Below are 19312 nucleotides of genomic sequence, written 5' to 3'. Positions count from 1 at the left end.
CACAAAAAAAGTGCTTAAATAATACTGACTTTTATAATAATTCCTTTTCTTTCTTGGGGCATGTTTGTTTCTTCTCAGCAGACAACTATTAGCAATTTAATAAACCAAAACTATTGGCTGGGGAACCAATTACAACAAAATTTTTATATCACTGCTCAAAATGTGATGTATTTGTATGTATCTATAATTACAGCAAAAGGGCTGTATTAGAAGAGTGCCAGAGTGTTATTTAGGTGACAATACCAGGATCATGGTTGTCTACAGAAGTGCCTCATGCACACAAGCACTATTACACAGTCATTCACAGTTTTCTCTATTGGAACTCTAGATAACTTCTGAGGGGGCACCTCTGTCATGCTTTCACCCTTCCTCAGCCTCCAAGCTGGAGACATCTTTCTTATAAAACCTGATACATGCCATGAAAAGTTTTCATTTCAATTATCTGCTTTTTCAGTTGGGAAAGCCATCATTTAAAATTTCTTTCTCCACTTTTACTTCTCATCTGTCTCAGTTCGTGTCCCTCCCCCACAGCCACCAGCTCCTGTTCCCACTGGGGTCACTGATCACCTTCCTTCTTTCAGACTCCGTGTTTAATGATTTATCATTATTTTCCCCCTTCTAGACCCTGGCTGCCCTTTTCAACCCAATCTTTCTCTCTAGTTCAGGATTTTTCCCCTTTGTATCAGAGAGCTTCCTCCTCTGCCTCCCCTTAGTTCCAGCAAAGGCACCGCACCACCAAGGTGGAGGAAGGCTCCCAGGTTCATTAAGCGAAAGCTGTTCACCAAAAGCCAGAGAGACAAGGAGACCCCCAGCAATGAGCATCAATCAACATTAACCATGAAGAGTACTGAAATCCTACCTCAAATCTGATTATATAATCCATCAAATGTCTTCATTTTAGAGTCCACAGTGACTGTAATTTTGTCTGAGTTGCTCTAAGCACAGGGGCAAAGCTTGATTGGGTTTCCTGAACATCTGCAGGGGTTATGTTGTCCTCAAAACTGTGTTATTCTCAAACCCTACACTGATTCTGTTGTTACAACTAGCAACCACACCAGCAGCTACTGCCATTTAAAATGGCAAAGTTTTGTATTATGGGATTTACATTGAAGAAACACTGTTTCAACCCACTAAAGCAACTGATTTGTCTCATTTTCTGTCACACATACAATTCCTTCAACCATCTTTTGAGGAATTTATATGCACTTACATAGATTAGAGTTACATTTTTAGAAACCAATCCTGGATGGTTTTAGAAACTGGTTCAATGTTAAAACAAATTTGCGTGGCTGTATATTCATCTCAGCAACATGTATGTTAGCAAAAAGATACTCTTCCCAGACATGGTGCTGGATGTGCCCGAGGCACAGCCCCACATAAATCAGAGTGGTTTATATCCACCCCTGTTGTTGCTGGGACAGGAACACCCCAGCAAGCAGGGCAAGGGGGACAGCGATGGGCTCAGATCACAGACACGAGCAGGGAACAGGAACCACAGGGTGGACGCAATGACCTGTCGAACACCTGAAGCGCATTTTCAACATAATCCTTGTTTTCATACACTTCACAATGCACAATTTGCTTCTGTGGGAATGCTTAGGAGCAGGACAGCAGTGCTGAAGCGTTGAATATCAATACGAAAAGTAAGTAGCATCAACATGACTAATACTGATACTCTGTGAACTAATCGTCTACTGTCATTTTTTTGGCTGTCCTTTTACACTTTCATCATACATCTTATGTATATATTTTAATATAACATAGGTGTAGAAAAAAATTTTTTAAAACTTTTCCTCAACACAAATTATGACTGTTCATCCTCAACAGGTGTATTTGATTTCAGCTTTAAAATATGTTAGAAGAATCAATGAAATCTTTATCATTATAATTTCTAAAAAAATTTGTATGTTCATAAGTTTATGTAAGATTAAACTTTCATAAATATCAAGACTTTGACTAATCCCATTTCGAGACTTTGTATGATCTGTTTAATATAATTCAAATAATTTCGACCGGCTGGGCACTGATTCTAAAAGTGTATTTTGTACATATTCATATATTTTAATACTATAATGGAAGAACACCTGATTGTTTCATAAAGCAATAATCTTTGCCATCAACTATTTCAATATAACAGGAAGAAAAAACTAAGTTGCTTCTGTTGTCATTTTAAACCCCACCAAAACACAGAATTTCAAGTATTTAGTACTTAGTTTAACGGAAGGATTCCTTGAGATCTAAACATAAAAAGAAACTGAATCTGAGCTGATTTTTTTTTTTTCTATTTTAAAACTCTCTTCACTCACTTCCCCAGAGTAGGACCTAACTTAGTACGACTTTACAAATCTGTAGTGCAGAAAAAGTGTAGATAAGAAATTGAAAGTGTAGAATTCAAAGTATGAAATTGTGAACCTGCTTTCAGACATGCTGGGAATGACATGGCCTGCTATGTGGGGAACTGCATCTTTTAGGAGATTGAAAAGTTTTGTAAATGTTGAATAATATTCTTTTCACAATAACCAACTATTTAAACTGCCAAAAGTCAGTCAACATCTTTAGTAGCTATAAAATTTACATGTAATCAAAGCAAGAAATAGTAGTGTTACTGGCTGCAGAAAAGTAAGCCTGTGATTTGATACACTGATCAAGTTACAAGTAACCAAAGTTAATTCTTTTTTACTAAAATTAGAGCTGAAGCTATTTAGCCAGATACTTCCATTTAATGGAAATATCAGCATATGAATGCGCAGTATCTAAAACAAACAAATAAAAAACAAAACAAGATTATGACTAAGGAATTGTTAGATATCCCAAGTGAGCATTTTATCACAGACTTTCACTGAGCACAGTGAGTGGCAATTATCCTTACCTCAAATAGATTAAAAATGACTTTACATTGTAATGCTAACAGAATCACAGTACTTGACAGCCATGTGGCAAAGACAGATAAATTAAAATTGAAAAGGATTTTCTAGATCTATTTAGGCTCATATTTTCCAAGAATCATACCAGTCATCTTTCAAGGACAGTTTCTCTCAGTGTTTCATTGGTTGGAGGGCAGTTTTGACCTTAGCTGGCTTTGAGTTTGGTGGGTTTTTCTTTGAAAGGACAGCAAGAATGCTGGGATGTAAACTTAATTTTGATTCATAATGGTATCAAAGTGAATACAGTTCCCTGAAACCAAATAAAACTGAGGTTATGTTATTAGAAGGGAGTGATGACTGAGATTACTAATGGCTGCAGCAAAGTGTCAAGCTCTTGTTCCATCCCTCTTAACTCAGCATAAAAAGCGTTCAGGAAAGTGTCAGCAGTAACATTTGGACCAGAGTACAGCAAAGTGATGGAAGGTGTTATTTTATTCTTGCAAAGGAATTTGCCAATTGGCCTTTGCCAAATGAGTTATTACTTGGTCATTAACAGCTGGTGGCTCCTCTGTATCTCTGTTTTCCATGACAAATGAAAATTCCAGAAGAGCAGGAAATGAAAGTACCTGGGAGCACCACTGTTTCCTGGAATTTTTTTTCCTATGCATTAATCTGTCTAATTTTCCCCAAGTCAAGTCTGTTTTGCCCATGTGGTAACTGGTGTATGATCTCCCCATCACTGTCTCAACCTACAAGCTTTGTCATTCTATTGTCTCCCCTGTTCTGTTGAAGAGGAGGAATGAGGTGACAGCTGGGTGGGTGCCTGTCTGCTGGCCAAGCTCAGCCCATCACAATGGTGAAGCTCTCAGGGGGACACAGAAAGGAATGCTGATCTTAAGGGTTCTGGCTATTTCACTCCAGTGGATCTGCTCAGTAAAGTTGCCTAGTAACATCTAGTTTCTGTGAACCCAAGCAAGATTTTTCTCATATAATACTCTTCATCATGATATCGATGTACTGATTTTAAAGCTGTTTCCTTTCCCAGGATGCAACAGATAAGCATCTGTAAATTGGCATGCTGTAGTTGAAAAGAGAGCTAATCATATGATACTGCATCCATTCCCAGCGTACACATAAAAATTAAAAGGTTGTGGAACAATTTAGGTATCATCTGAGCATTGTTCCTTGCAAATGCCTTTCTAACACTGCTGCAACTCTTAATTCCTGATTTTCATTTTGCAATTTTCATTTTTTCAGATGAGTGGAATCAATGTGTTGGGTCTCTGTCAATTCAAATTGCATGGAGAAGTGTTAGAGTGCTTGCAAAGCTCTATTGGGACACTGACACCGTGCACATAATAGCATTACCATGAGTGTGCAGTCACATACTCGACCAGTACACCATGTTGTTGCTAAAACATACATTTGCCAGTGGTACATCTTGTAGTTGCAGCAGATTGCTGCTCTTTCTGCCTTAGGATTTAACACATTTGGCGCAGCTGGCCAGGTGGCAGACCTGCCAGGTGATAGCCTGTCACAAAGTCTGGAGCAGAGGCAGAAATGCTGAGCTGCACAGTGAGATTTGCTGGCCCTGTGGCAGGGAAAGAGGACATGAGGGCCAAAAGATTAGTGTCAAGCTCAAAATGTAGGACTGCACAGTCATTGGCAGTGAGAATGAATTGAAGCTGCTTTTCTGCTTGCTAGGTTATTTGTTAATGAAGTAACTCCAGAAGAGTTAGAACTACAGAGTTTGGGTAAAAGCAGAGAAAGAAAACTTCCCTACATTTTATTTCCTTCCATGGACAAAAATAAGACATCTGTGTGCCAACAGGGTCTGACAGCTGAAAGTGTTAGGTGTTCACATAAAATGGGTTTGTAGCCTCAAGTGGTAGGTCACCATTTGGTAGATCTCTGAATCCTATGGAAGTTGAAAAACAGCTGAAGAAGCTGAGCTGAAAGCTCAGGGAGCTTCCATAGCAACCTGAGAAAGGTTGGGGGCTTGCAGTTATGTTTAGGCTTCTGACTTTTTGTTCCTATGTGTAGTATAATAGTTCTGGATTATTCTTTCCTCTCAATCTCAGAAAAGTTTGTAGAATAGAAAAAATTATTTCTGCTTCACTTTACCTGAGGATAAAGACATTTGGCACAAACATGCTCAGGTTAATTACCTAAATAAATTTATGAAAATAAGCAGGATTTAACCTCTGATACAAAAAAAAATGAAAGTATCTTGAAAGCATAGGAAATAGAGTTTCATTCCCATTTGGGAGAAAAATAAATACACTGATATTGTAAGGTATATTACCAAAGCTTTCTCTCTCTCTCCCCCCGTGCCTCACTGTAACCTTTCCAAAGCACCTTTTGAAATAAAGAATTAAGATTGCTGATGAATGAAAAAGAGTATTTTTATAAGATGCTGTATAACAGCCAAATTTAATAAAATTTAAGTAAATCACTCTTTTCCTGTGGAACTACTGTAGAAAATGTATATATATATATATATATGCTCTATCTCTTGTCTAAAACCATAAGATAATAAATACCATTGTTGTGAAAATTTTACACACATTAAGCTAGGTAATTAATAAAAACATCTACCCTAACAAAACAGCCTGAATCACATCTGCTGGGATTTTAAACACCTGCATTTTCAAAATGATTACCCTAAAACTTGTGACTCACTCTGTGAAGAATTCCTGAAGGTACACATCCCTTTAGACAGAACAAATGTGGCGTTTTCATGAAATAGCGGAATAGCTGATAGTGCACTAACAAAACACACTGGTTTTGCACTTGCTTAAAATTAAATAATTAGTTTTCTTTGCAGTTATATGCAGCAAAGTATGTTTAATTTCTTATACAGAGCAATTTTATTTTGAAAGACCACACACTAAAGTTCTGCTTAAGTTCTTCTTGAATAAAGAAAGCACAGCATGTTTAATGGCTGCCACTATTTTCTTTTGTATTTTGCTGTTCAAATTTTTACTTGGGACTTAAAGAGCTGTAAAAAAAATTGGGAGTCTTAACACTGACATTTTTCAGAAGCTTAAGGTCATGTAACCACAAGAACTACATCTGCATACAGAGTGTCCTGTTTTTGTTCTGACAATTATCTTGCTCTGTTTCAGGGCATCAAGTGATGACATTGAGATATCAAAGTATGATAGACTGTTCTGTCTAAATGACTCTATATCCATCAATAACATCCATCCAGGAACATTAGAATGCATGTGTATCTTAAGAGTACATCTACAGAAATTACTTCTTTTCAAGAAACAGTATTTTCAAAGTATACAGCAACTGTAGTGGTTGTTTAAAGACTAGTCTATAAAATGACATATATAGATATGGTTGAGATTTGGGATATCTTGCATGAAAAACAGCAAACCTAGCAAGTAATGTCTCTTATTATCCCACTAAACAATGCATAAGAAAACGGAATAAAGTGCAATTGCATATTACTATTGTATACAATATAAATTTCTTCACTCAGTTTCTGTCATGTAAACAGTTCATAATAATGAGAAATAGAAAACAGAGAGTTTATGTGGGAGCAAAGGTAAATTGAGGCCTGTAATGAAAATTGTGGAGGTGTAAACGTCACAGAGCAATAGTATGCAAATTAGATTTTTCCATTTGTGGAAAACTGCCCACAAAATTGTAACTTGCAAATCATAATAATATCTGAGTTCTCAGCTTTGAACATACTGCAGGTTTTTTTTCAGTTTTATTGCAAGCTTTGCAGCGTATTTCTGTTAATTAAAATTATGTACTACACGCCCTTTGTATCTAAAAAACTGCTTACAATTGTTATTAATAAAATTAAGATATGTTACTCAGGCTTAATAATGCCTTTTAAAAATATTTTAGCATATATGTCTCATGAACAATCTATTCTACATTTTTGCAGAGTTTTAGCATCTCAAACCCTGCTTCTAGAAACATATTTTAGGTCTGACATTAAGAGACAGAAAAGCTAAATCAAATGTACTGTACCTTTTTTTGACTAAGTAACTGAGTTTTATAATTAATTATAACTGTATAATTAATGCCATGCAATTAAATTCTGAACCAGTGCAATATATGCTAACTGAAAATGTTATGCTTCTGAGAGCATCCTCCACAGCTATCCCTATTACAAAAGGCAGAAATACAAAGTTGTGCAATTCACAGTAATTAGAAAAAACCACAAAACATTTCAGAAAAATGTAGCCCAATAATTGAAAAGTTACCAGGCATTCAAACAGTTTCAGCTGTAGATTCGACAGCCTTAATGTCAGTTATTAAAACTATGCTTCACACAGGTAATTACAGGTTTGGAATTTAATGTAATAAAATAAATGATTTCATTAATTTTCTTTCTCAGATATTACAAAGTGCATTAAGTTATTCCTTTAGCAATTTTTTCTAGTTAGCATAAGAACAATCAGTCATAATATAAAAGTGTTCTTGTGAAAAAGTCTAAGGACTCGAGATTTATTCAGTAATGAATGACTACATAAAGAGTTTCCAATCAGCAGGAAACTAGAAGATTTTGGAATGAATAAAACACTTTGTAATTATTCAAGTTTTGGATGACTCTCTTCCGTTATAGTATTTCTCTAAACTGAATCTGGATCTGCTTTTGCAATAGTTACAGTCCCCCAGGAAGATCTGGTGTCAAGAACAGTCCCTGTAAAGCAGAACTGTCCTCCCTGCAAGATGCTGGGTGAAAGGGCAACTGCTTTTGCTGAAGGCTTTGTGCATTTGGATGATATGTAGATGGTAAGGATTATAATGTGTCTCTGAGCAGGATTCTTTCGTATCTAACAGGACTTTTGGTCATTATTAGTTATAAAATAAAAAATCTGATAAAACTGAAAAGAAATCTGAGGAATTCAACTATAAAAAAAATCATCTGCGTAAGACAAACTTACACTGAGAATTATCTGGAAGTCTGAAACAGAACAAATACTTTATCTCCTTGTTGAGAGTCTTCAGAGTTAAGTATTGGGTTGTTTGCACCTATTTATAAAATGAGAATCTAAAATTAGGCCTCATGGCCACTTGACAATGACTTTGGGTATAAGTAAATATTAATGGCAAGAGCTTCTTTCACACCTTTTGTGACTGAACGCTGTTATTTTCCCCTGGGGAAGAAATGAAAAGTAATCTTAAAAATTAAAGTTTTTATTTTTAGTTCTTTTACTCTAAAAGTGCAATCTAGAGTGGGAACTAGCTAACATCCATCCAAGCTATTTTAAGAGAAGATGATTCTTCAAATGCTACACCTTCTATTCTTAATTGAAAGCAGCTGCATCGTAGCTTAGTTGAACATGAGGCTTTTAGGAGGCTACACTTTGGTGAGGTAATTCTTGTCCTAAACATCATCTTATATTGGGAAAAAATGGTTTTGCTTTTATTACTTAATTTTAATCACATATAACCAAGATATGTAAGCCAAGGTGGCCTTTCAGGTCCCCTTTTTAGTCAATGGAGAAAGACTGACAGCTTCAGATACCCAACAGGTGAGACTGACTCAAGCCTCCACTGTCTCTAGAGCAGAGAGAACAACATTAAATTCAAAATTAAAATTTAGACAGGAAAATGAGAAGATAAAGTTAGAAGAGCATTTAATGACTTTTATCCCTTTCTTGTAGAGGTTGATATATTTATTTCTGGAGAAAAAACCCCACAAACCTCTCAGAAGTTCAAAGAGAAGGAACAAAATTAAAAATGGAGGATAAATCAGAACTGTAGTTTCCAATGACAGCTTTTGTGATCTCTAAAGACAAGAATAAGGATATTCTTGTTCAACAGCAGTTAATGAATTGCTTACTAATTTTAGTGATAATGGATATAATCCAAAGAATAAAAGATAACCTCTGAGTTGGAGGTTTATTTCATTATTTTAAGAAAGCACCTATTTAGAGCCTGTCTTAATGTTGTTTTCAGAAAAATAAAACAAACTAAAAGACCCCAAACAATACTGAAGTAATGCTACAGACTTCTATGACTGAAATCCTGCTTTTTTCTGTGCTTGCCAATTCTGTCATATTATTATCCTTCCTATTACTATGTTTCATTAAAAATGGTACTATTTTCAGATTGAAATACTAAAATTGCCTAGGAAAAGTTAAAGTCATGTTGAAAATCCAGAAGAGATTGGAGATTAATCATACATTATGTATTGAGGAAGCTTTTTTCCTCTGCATAGAAGCAAGCCTGAAACCAAACAGCCAAAGTCATAGCCAAGAATGTATAATATTGGTCCATTCAAGTAATATATTCTAAGAATGCAGTGTAAAGAATTTCTCATTGCTCCCTTAAGAGCACAAACTTTCCAGAAAAGATATTGCTTTAAGGCATTGAATTTTTCTCCCAGGTAGAGAGAGCAAACTAACTTCTTGCCAATATTAAATCACAGTTTGTTTTTTTTTTTTCCTCATAGCTATTAGTTATTTTAACTATATTTTGTGTGTATTTTGATTATTTGTTATATCTTAAAGGAACTTAAGGTGATGGAAATGTTTATCCAGAACTCCTTCTGCCAGTTCCCCTATAAACACAAGAATCTTTAGCTGAAAAATAAATTGTCAAACACATTACATGATAAACACAGGTTCTATATAATGCAGAGCCAAAGTCTTTTCTCAGTGGTACATCTTAAATTCTCATTAATGTTTCCCCGTTAATGGATAAGAGGTTAATTTTGGCTCAATAGCTTTCCATTTTCTGAATACTTTTAGCAAAAAAAAAAATGACCTATTATACTACAAGTGAATAATTTGCTTCTTTTCTTAATGAAACAGATTTCTCTTCTACCTTTCATAAGCAAGAGTAACTCCTCCCTTCTTTTATTTCTCATGTGATATACTTGTTTAAGCAAAGAAAATGAAATCATCTTCCTTCCAAATTTAGTATGACAGATCTTCATATCAAACTCTGATTTTGAACAAGGTTAGGTAGAATAAATATAGCCTCTCATTACTTTCCTCATTTCACCTGTCGCTGTTCTACTGATTTCAACTGACGGGAGTATTGAGTTGGGTGGGAAGCAAGGTAAATGCAGAAGGAACTGTGAATATATTATCATTGTCTTTATTTAGCTGCACCATCAAACCATATGAAAAAAAATGAGAGTAATTTGGTAATTTTGGTAGGCTGAGACCTCACTTGTAGTACAATAATCATTGACCCTGAAATATATAATGTGAAGTAACCTCAAGATTCACAAGCTTCTGCGGGCAAGAAAATATCAAATTCACATAAGGAGGCTTCACATTTAAATTACACAAAAATCCAAGATATTTTGAACATACATTAGGGCAGGATATGGTCCTTTGAATGTTATTCTCAATGCTCGTACCAGCAGCAACCGTCATCTGAAAAAGGTGTCAACAGAGATTCCGCTGAAAGGAACAGAATTTTGTACAGTGCTACAGTATATTTAAAATACACCATGCTTACAAGTTGAATGTTGTTATCATTTAAGCAAGCTGATCTGAGAGAACAAAAACGTGGCTCAACTGAAATTCACACAAAAAAAAATTGGAAGTATTGTTACATCTCCTGACTCACGAGGCACTGAGAACAACCAAACCGTAAGTCACTTTGGTGTTCTGTGCTGCATTCACAGAAGTGAACTCTGAAGCACTGTCAAACAGTCAGAAAACTAGGGAGAAATAAACATTGTTCCATGGATAACTTTAATCTGAGGTCTCTATGTAAAGCAAGAAGTTTACCTGCTTGTGAGGTTTGAAGGAAGTAGGATCTTCTCCCCCACGTTAAACCATCTCACAGAAAGACATCAAAAGAAGTAAATCTATTAAATTATTAGGTAGAATTTATCTATCAAAATGATAATTTTTTCATGCTTTCTCAGACTTCTCTGTTGCACCAGACAATCATGAGAGTGGAAATATAGTAGGAAAAAAGCTATGTGCAGTTAAAAATCTGGAAGTCCCTTCAGTTATCTGAAGAATATATTTTAGCACTGAACAATATTTTTCCTCCATTTTTTTATGACTTTTTCATTTATTTTTGCAGAGCCCAATATCTAACATTCTTCTTTAGAAAGACTCTGACTACTAGGGCAATCTGACCAGATGACATTTCTTCAGATCTTATATTGACTCCAGAGGAAATTAACAACGGAAATTTTCAAAAAGTTCCAGAAGTACTTTCTAAACCTCTGGTTCAATCTACAAACCAAACCACAGTTCTAGATCAAACCTCTAAACAAATTATTTCCATTGTTGAGAGCATATGTAACAATACATACAATGTTCGTGCTAATTATAGTTGAGCACCAACTCTCAAAGTAAATATTTACCTAAGTTTCATTTCTGTGACTGTTTACCAACTCAATTCAGTAAACTTGATATTCAGAACTGACAGACACTATTTTTTGGATTCAAGCATTTCTAACAGCACAATATAACATTTGGAAAATACAACGTCTTGCAAGACGTGTTTTATAATGACTTTACTATTATAATTTATGAGGAAGTTAAGCCTGACCGTATATTATTACTTTTGCAGTAAACAAAAATGTGTACATTATGAATATATTTAACAACAGTCACAGGCATGTATCCATGTTCATCTATCTACAAACCACATATTGCCAATGAACTTCACATTATAAGTTGTAACAGCTTTTAAATATTTGAAAAAAAAAAATTAAGTGTTTTAAAGAAGAATTATGCCATTCAAGGGAACAAGAAAAGTAAATCTTGAATTTTAAGCAAAACTCTCCATGATACTGGCAAGTTCTTAACTTGCTTTTGTCAGATTTCTCTTCTTTAGATTTACATCCTTAAATATTTGAAAACATTTTTGTTTAGATGTATCTTTAAAACAACTGTTGCTCCAGAATTTTGTAAGGACAACACAACCCACATTATGTCAGCATGACACTGTTTTAAATAAACAATAACTCATCACAAGAAAATATAAATGTTATAAACAGTATCCATTCATTGTTTCAGTCTCACACATCTTTATTTAACAAGAGTTTAATGCTTATTAAATTTAATCTCAATGTTTATTTACAGACAACTCCTAAGAAAGGGCTGAAAAATGCACTTGGATAACTGTGTAAATAGTTTACACATTTTTGTACATTTTTAAATTTATATACTTCTCATATATGATATTTTCTGAGAATTTTGCACTTTTGTGTGAAAAGGTAGATCTACTGTATACTTTTGACTGCTGCATCTGAGCTCTGTTAACTAATTCATCTTCGCTGGCCTTCACAGCAATAATCTCTAAGTAACTTTAATCTAATTTTTCAAATTATATTTTAAAACAGTTTCTCCCCTCTTTCCTCTTTTAAAGTGTGATTAAAGGTTTACTGATGAAAAGTATAAAACTAACAGTATTCACTTCCAGCAGCTGGTTTAAGGTTCAGTATTTCAATTCTTCAGGCCTATCATGGAAAATTCTACATAACTGGAAATGAGCGATCCCTGGTATTTCAATGCCATAATGCAATGGCATGACTATGGTAATTTCCTATCCAATCAGATTCATAATACCTAAAATGTCAAGTGTAAGAGAAGAGAAATGAAAGAAAAATATCCAATAAAAAGTATAAAATCTGTGCATTAATTCTAAAATTGTTTGTCTTCAAGCCATGCATGTCAAGGTAAATACGTTGTATTGTCATGAACATTTTACTGGCAATTATTCGAGATACAAAATCCATGAATGAATTATGCAGTTTAAGTAATGCAGCAATTCCCATCTCATGCATGTTGATTAAATATTTATTCCATTCAGGAATGCATCTAATATTATATCTTCTACTTAGTACTTTGTACTGTAGTAACTATAACCTATTAGAATTAATATTAATGAAACTTTCTATTACAGTTTGGTCTTCCTCCCTGAGAAAATGCATAAGCTTTACAATTTATCCAAGGAGAAAATAGGGTCAACAGGGAGAGAAAATTCTGAAAATGAAGCTCAACTATATGAATATATTCTTGCTTGGGATACGCACTTCAGTTGTTTGCTGTGAACTACATGCACGAGGACAGATTTTCAAGCTCTATCCTAAAAGATGGACCCAGAAATGTTTCCAGGCTCCTTCTCCTCTCTGTTTTGAGATTCCACACAAAAGCCTTGTGTGAGACTGTGGCATACCTGAAAACATTTTCAGAAATCGCAAAAATCCCTCTAGGTACATACACGGCCAAGCTGCACCTCCTGGCCTCTCCAAGATTGCATCAGATAATAATAATAATGAGTAATGGCCCACACATGCACCAAACTGATGTCCATTTCTGAATTGGATGGAAATAGTGACAAAGGATATATGAGGCTTCAATTTCAAGCTTTCATGAAAGTATTAAATTAAACAAAGTTTAGCTAATTCTGTAGATTAATTGATGACAAATAGGTGAAAATTAATGAAGTCTAACCTCAATATTCCTGAATTTACACCATGTAGCAACTGCGTTTTTAACTGTGTATTTATATCAGGCTTTGACTTCTCTAAGTGAAACCTACTTAGTAGAAAAATAATAATAATTCTTCTCTCAGAAAAAAAAAAAAATTCCCACTCAGAGCAATATTTGGTCTTTCTTGGCAAGAATTTTGTGGTGACCAGTCTTGTACCTCTCACTGCAGTAAAAAATGTTATTTACGTGTTTTAGTCTACGGAAAATTTTATTTCCTCACATCATTTAGCAAAACTAGGCTATGTCAGAAAATAATAATTTCTTCCCTTATGTGTCATCTCTCTGTGGGGGAGCTAACTGAGGTCATGCTTAGCAAGCCATCTAAACAGCCATCACAGAATCACAGAATGTTAGGGACTGGAAGAGACCTCGAAAGATCATCTAGTCCAATCCCCCTGCCAGAGCAGGAACACCTAGATGAGGTTACACAGGAATGTGTCCAGGCGGGTTTTGAATGTCTCCAGAGTAGGAGACTCCACAATCTCCCTGGGCAGCCTGTTCCAGTGCTCTGGCACCCTCACTGAGAAGAAGTTTCTTCTCAAATTTAAGTGGAACCTCTTGTGTTCCAGTTTGAACCCATTACCCCTTGTCCTACCATTGGTTGTCACCAAGAAGAGCCTGGCTCCATCCTCGTGACACTCACCCTTTATATATCTGTAAACATTAATAAGGTCACCCCTCAGTCTCCTCTTCTCCAAACTAAAGAGCCCCAGCTCCCTCAGCCTTTCCCATAAGGGAGTTGCTCCACTCCCTTAATCATCTTCATTGCCCTGCGCTGGACTCTCTCCAGCAGTTCCCTGTCCTTCTTGAATTGAGGGGCCCAGAACTGGACACAATATTCCAGGTATGGTCTCACCAGGGCAGAGTAGAGGGGAAGGAGAACCTCTCTTGACCTACTAACCTCACTCCTTTTAATACACTCCAGGATGCCATTGGCCTTCTTGGCCACAAGGGCACGGTGCTGGCTCATGGTCATCCTCTTGTCCACCAGGACCCTCAGGTCCGTTTCCCCCACACTGCTCTCTAATAGGTCATTCCCCAACCTATACTGGAATCTGGGGTTGTTCCTGCCCAGATGCAAGACTCTACACTTGCCCTTGTTATATTTCATTAAATTTTTCCCTGACCAACTCTCCAGCCTGTCCAGGTCTCGCTGGATGGTAGCACAGCCTTCTGGTGTGTCAGCCACTCCTTCCAGCTTGGTGCCATCAGCAAATTTGCTGATAGTACACTCTATTCCCTCATCCAAATCATTGATGAATATTTTGAATAATACCGGCCCCAGTACTGACCCTTGAGGCACTCCACTAGATACAGGCCTCCAACTAGACTCCGCCCCATTGACCACGACTCTCTGGCTTCTCTCCTTGAGCCAGTTCACAGTCCACCCCACTACCCAGTCATCCAGACTGCACTCCCTCAGTTTAGCTGTAAGGATGCTGTGAGAGACTGTGTCAAATGCTTTATTGAAGTCAAGGTAGACCACATCCACTGCTCTGCCATCATCTATCCACCTCATTATGTCCTCATAAAGGCTATGAGGTTGGTCAAGCACGACTTCCCCTTGGTGAAGCCATGCTGACTGCCCCTAATGACCCTCTTATCCCTGATATGCCTTGAGAAGGCACCAGGGATAAGGCTTTAAGTCTTAAAACTGTCTGCAAAGTCTGGCTTAGAAAGCAATGCAGCCATGAGGACAAGTGTTGCAGGTCCAGTGAAGACCAAACTTGTCAGTCATATGCAACATGCTCTTGGGTAAGGGTTGACTGCAGTCTCTGGGACATGTGGAACCCAATAGTTTGAGACTCAGTAGAAAAGCTGAATGCCACCAGGTGGCTCAGACTTCACATCCCACTTGCAAGGTAGACTTTTGGGTGGAAAAGAAGCTGGAAGGCAGACCATACCACACTTAGTTCTGTTGAGAAGCACGGTCCTGCAGTGTAACAGACACATAAATAGGGAGGCCAAAATGTAAAGGATACATTTGAATCTCTCCTGACTACTCAAGCAGAGGACTTAACTAATAAAATAAGTTGGCATTTTTTTTTGGAAAATCAGCCCAGCAGGTTGATGCATTGAAACTCCACTCTTCTGGAAAATACATATTAGCATTGGCATCTCAAATTGAAAAAAAGTAATATAACTAAAATCAATCTAAACTAAAAATCAATACTTAAATCGCAGTAAAACACATTTCTGAGTATACAACAAAACCAGAGCTTGTCCCTGTCACTGGAACTCCGCCTGAATGAGCATGACACAGCATGCAAGTTCTCAGTAAAATCTGTGAAATCCCAATGTGGTTTATTCAATGGAAATGCATAACTATCCCTGAAAAATAAGTTTGACCTCTTAATATACCATCTAAATTAAGCAAACAAACAACATTAAACAAACAAAAGGACACTGTAATTTCTTTTAACATATGTACTAGAAAACTACGTTAGATAGTTTCTTCAAAAAAATCCAACAAACCCATCAACAATAACGTTTTCACCAAATCTAATGCTTTATATTGCCCCATTTTACTATCACCTGCCCTTACTTTATCCAAGTTATTTTTGCGAGTGGCCCCTTATCTGAAGCTCTCAGCTGGTTCTGTGCAGAAAGTGATCTTTTATTGTTGAACCAAACTATACCTAATTCATTTTTTTTCCTCCATCTAAAAGATCATTTAATTATACTTTCTCATTCAGTTAGCTATTCAGTTACATGCAATGACATTGTAAATATGGGAACTAAATGAACAGTTCTAAATTATCAACTTAATGCTTAACTCAAGAGACTTGAAAGTGTTCTTACTCTGAAGTTAAGTGAATCAAAAGGAGTCTTTATTTGTATGACCAGAATTGGTGCATCTATGCATGTGTGTGTACATACAAATATATAATAATTTTGTACATATATAATGCAATATATACAAAGAAGCATATAAGGACGTTCAGCCTGGTGAAGACAAGGCTCTGTGGAGACCTTATTCTGGCCTTTCTATACATCAAAGGGGCTTATAATAAACATAGGAATGGACTTTTTAATAAGCCTGTTGCAACTGGACAAGTGGTAATGGTTTTAAACTAAAAGAAGGGAGATTTAGACTAGATATAAGGAAGATTTTTTTTTTCTGATGAGGGTGGTGAAACACTGGAACATGTCTCCCAGAGAGGTGGTAGATGCCCCATCCCTGGAAATGTTCAAGGCCAGGCTGGACGGGGCTCTGAGCAACCTGATCTAGTTGAAGATGTCCCTGCTCATTGCAGGGTTGAATGATCTTTACAGGTCCCTTCCAAACCAAACTATTATATGATTCTATGATTTGATATATATTACAGAATCACAGAATCGACTGGGTTGGAAAAGACCTCAGAGATCATCGAGTCCAACCCTTGGTCCAACTCTAGTCCGTTTATTAGATCATGGCACTAAGTGCCATGCCCAATCTCAGTTTAAAAACCTCCAGGGACGGCGAGTCCACCACCTCCCTGGGCAGGCCATTCCAATGCCTGACCACTCTCTCTGTAAAGAATTTCTTTCTAATATCCAGCCTAAATTTCCCCTGGCAGAGTTTAAGCCCATGTCCCCTTGTTCTATTGCTAACTGCCTGGGAGAAGAGACCAATCCCCACCTGGCTATAACTTCCCTTCAGGTAGTTATAGAGAGGGATGAGGTCACCTCTAAGCCTCCTCTTCTCTAGACTAAACAACCCCAGCTCCCTCAGCCTCTCCCCATAGGTCTTATGCTCAAGTCCCTTCACCAGTCTTGTTGCTCTTCTCTGGACTCGCTCCAGCACTTCAATGTCTTTCCTGAACTGAGGGGCCCAGAACTGAACACAATACTCCAGGTGTGGCCTCACCAATGCAGAGTACAGGGGAAGGATCACTTCCCTTGTCCTGCTGACCACGCTATTTTTGATACAGGACAGGATACCATTGGCCTTCTTGGCCACCCGGGCACACTGATGGCTCATGTTGAGCTTCCTGTCAATTAGTACCCCCAGGTCCCTTTCTGTCTGACTGCTCTCCAGCCACTCTGCGCCCAGCCTGTAGCGCTGCAGGGGGTTGTTGCACATACACACCTGCATCCATTCACATACATATGTACACACACTAAATTAATAATTATTATATGCTTGGTGACAATAACCTGCAGGAAAAAAGTAAAAAGAAAAAACAAAAACCACCCTCTACAACCATCTACATCAACAGTAGCTGTCTGGTATGTATATTTACTTGTACACACTTGACTTTGTTAATGGGAGTATTCCCACTTGTTATCTCTCCACATGCAAAAATTTGCATGATCTGACTCTTAAAGCCTAATATGTAGAAAGACAGACCTTGCAGGTCTGTATAGTAATCCTTCCACAGTACTGTTACATGACAATAAAGGGTAAAGAAATACATCATTAAGCTAGCATTTTAAAGAGATAATAAGATCCGTATTTATTGGTTTATCTGTATCACAGTGGCTGAACTGTTTAATTATTCTTTGATTTATCATTTGAAAAATACTTTGAGATGTAAATGCTGAAAATCACCATGGTTAAAATAACCTTATATTTACACTATAAAATATTAATTTAAATGTATTTTACTTAGGAGAAATTTATTATAGCAATAAAGATTCGGAACAGTGATCACAGAATCGGAGTTTGAGTTCATACAGCCATTAAAATAACTCAAGATCATGTCTGTGTTGTATGAAGGCACAGAAACAAATCAGGCATATACTCCATCATTAAAAATTTAGTTAATAAAAAGAGTCTAGAAAGGAACTGTCTGAATAGTTCTTCATCAAAAAAGAAGAATATTTCTTTGCCAAATTTTCAGAATTTCCTTTGCATAAATTCTTTTCAAACCACAAGATATTTTTTTGCAAGTGTAGAAAACGAACACAATGCTAATTTAACACCATCTAAAAATATGAAACTAGATGAACATGTTGGAATATTATGCAAATTGGTTTTCAAACTAGGTCTGTGGAAATCATGCTGAGTACTCTTTTGCTCTGTTTAATGAAGTATTAAGAGTCTGATATTTACATTTTGGGTCCAGTTCCAAGTAATTTTATCAATGACTTGTAAGGAAGGGAAGGAGGGAGGAAGGTAGAGGGAGGAAGGGAGGGAGGAAGGGAGGGAGGGAGGGAGGGAGGGAGGGAGGAAAAAACAAAAACAACAGAAAACCACAGCAATTGGCTACACCTACAGTGCTTTCTTGCAATCCCTAAAATCCTGCTCCTCTAATCATGCCACTGCCAGACCTGTTCCCAGCCCGCAGTAACGACCTTTCTAGTCACTGAAGCCCAGGCTGTGGGGAAGGAACATCCAGCAGTGCACATGTGTCAGCATACTGCCCTGCAATAAGACAAACATAGTTTAGGAAGGTGTGTTAAGAATGATGCTAAACTGTGCACTTGGTCCCAGGAGATCAGACTTCTCACAGATCCAGGTTAGATATAACTTGAGAGCACCTGAGGAGCCTCAAAAGCACTTCTAAATAATTTTCAGCAACAGCATACAACTCTGCTTGTCCCACAAATGTCAGGTGAAGCCTATTCAAAGGTTGTTCCCATTCCAGTCCTCACATTTCTCTATAGGAAAAAAAATATAAGAGACTGAATCATGGTTTTGTTTTGTAGTAATAAATACTTCCCTTAGTTTTCTGAATACATGTGCCAGCCAGTCGAGTCTTCTGCAGAGGGACAATTTGCCCTCTGATCTCCTGGAAGCAGGATGAGGCAGAAAAAACGTGCCCTTGGGTGAGCACAGAATGCAGTGCCTGCTTGGACTCCTGAGAGATATTCTGCTCTGCCTGGGCTACGGAGTACTCTGGGACATGGCGATTGTGTATGAATGTGAGCAAACAAAAACTAACAACCAGTATGACTTCCCCATGTACATCTGGAAGGCTCAGAAGGGTATACCTCAACACTCAAGTAATATGTGCAAGGAGAAGGTAAGATGAAAGGGATAAAGCACAGAAGTCTTCATTCAGGCTTGTG

The 19312-nt window shown here is 37.0% G+C and overlaps 1 protein-coding gene across 1 annotated transcript in view; it reads right to left on the bottom strand.

Annotated features, from left to right (window-relative positions):
- PPFIA2 (PTPRF interacting protein alpha 2) overlaps positions 1-19312 on the bottom strand; it is a 319033-nt gene that overhangs the window by 141795 nt on the left and 157926 nt on the right. Inside the window, exon 3 of the mRNA XM_082043663.1 lies at positions 10166-10228. Coding sequence (XP_081899789.1) covers positions 10166-10228 — 63 coding nt within the window. The remainder of the gene's footprint in view (positions 1-10165; positions 10229-19312) is intronic.

Source organism: Streptopelia decaocto (assembly GCF_964273445.1).
Source record: "Streptopelia decaocto genome assembly, chromosome: 1".
In the NCBI taxonomy this organism is placed as follows: domain Eukaryota; kingdom Metazoa; phylum Chordata; class Aves; order Columbiformes; family Columbidae; genus Streptopelia; species Streptopelia decaocto.
This window is presented reverse-complemented; position numbering and strand designations above follow the sequence as displayed.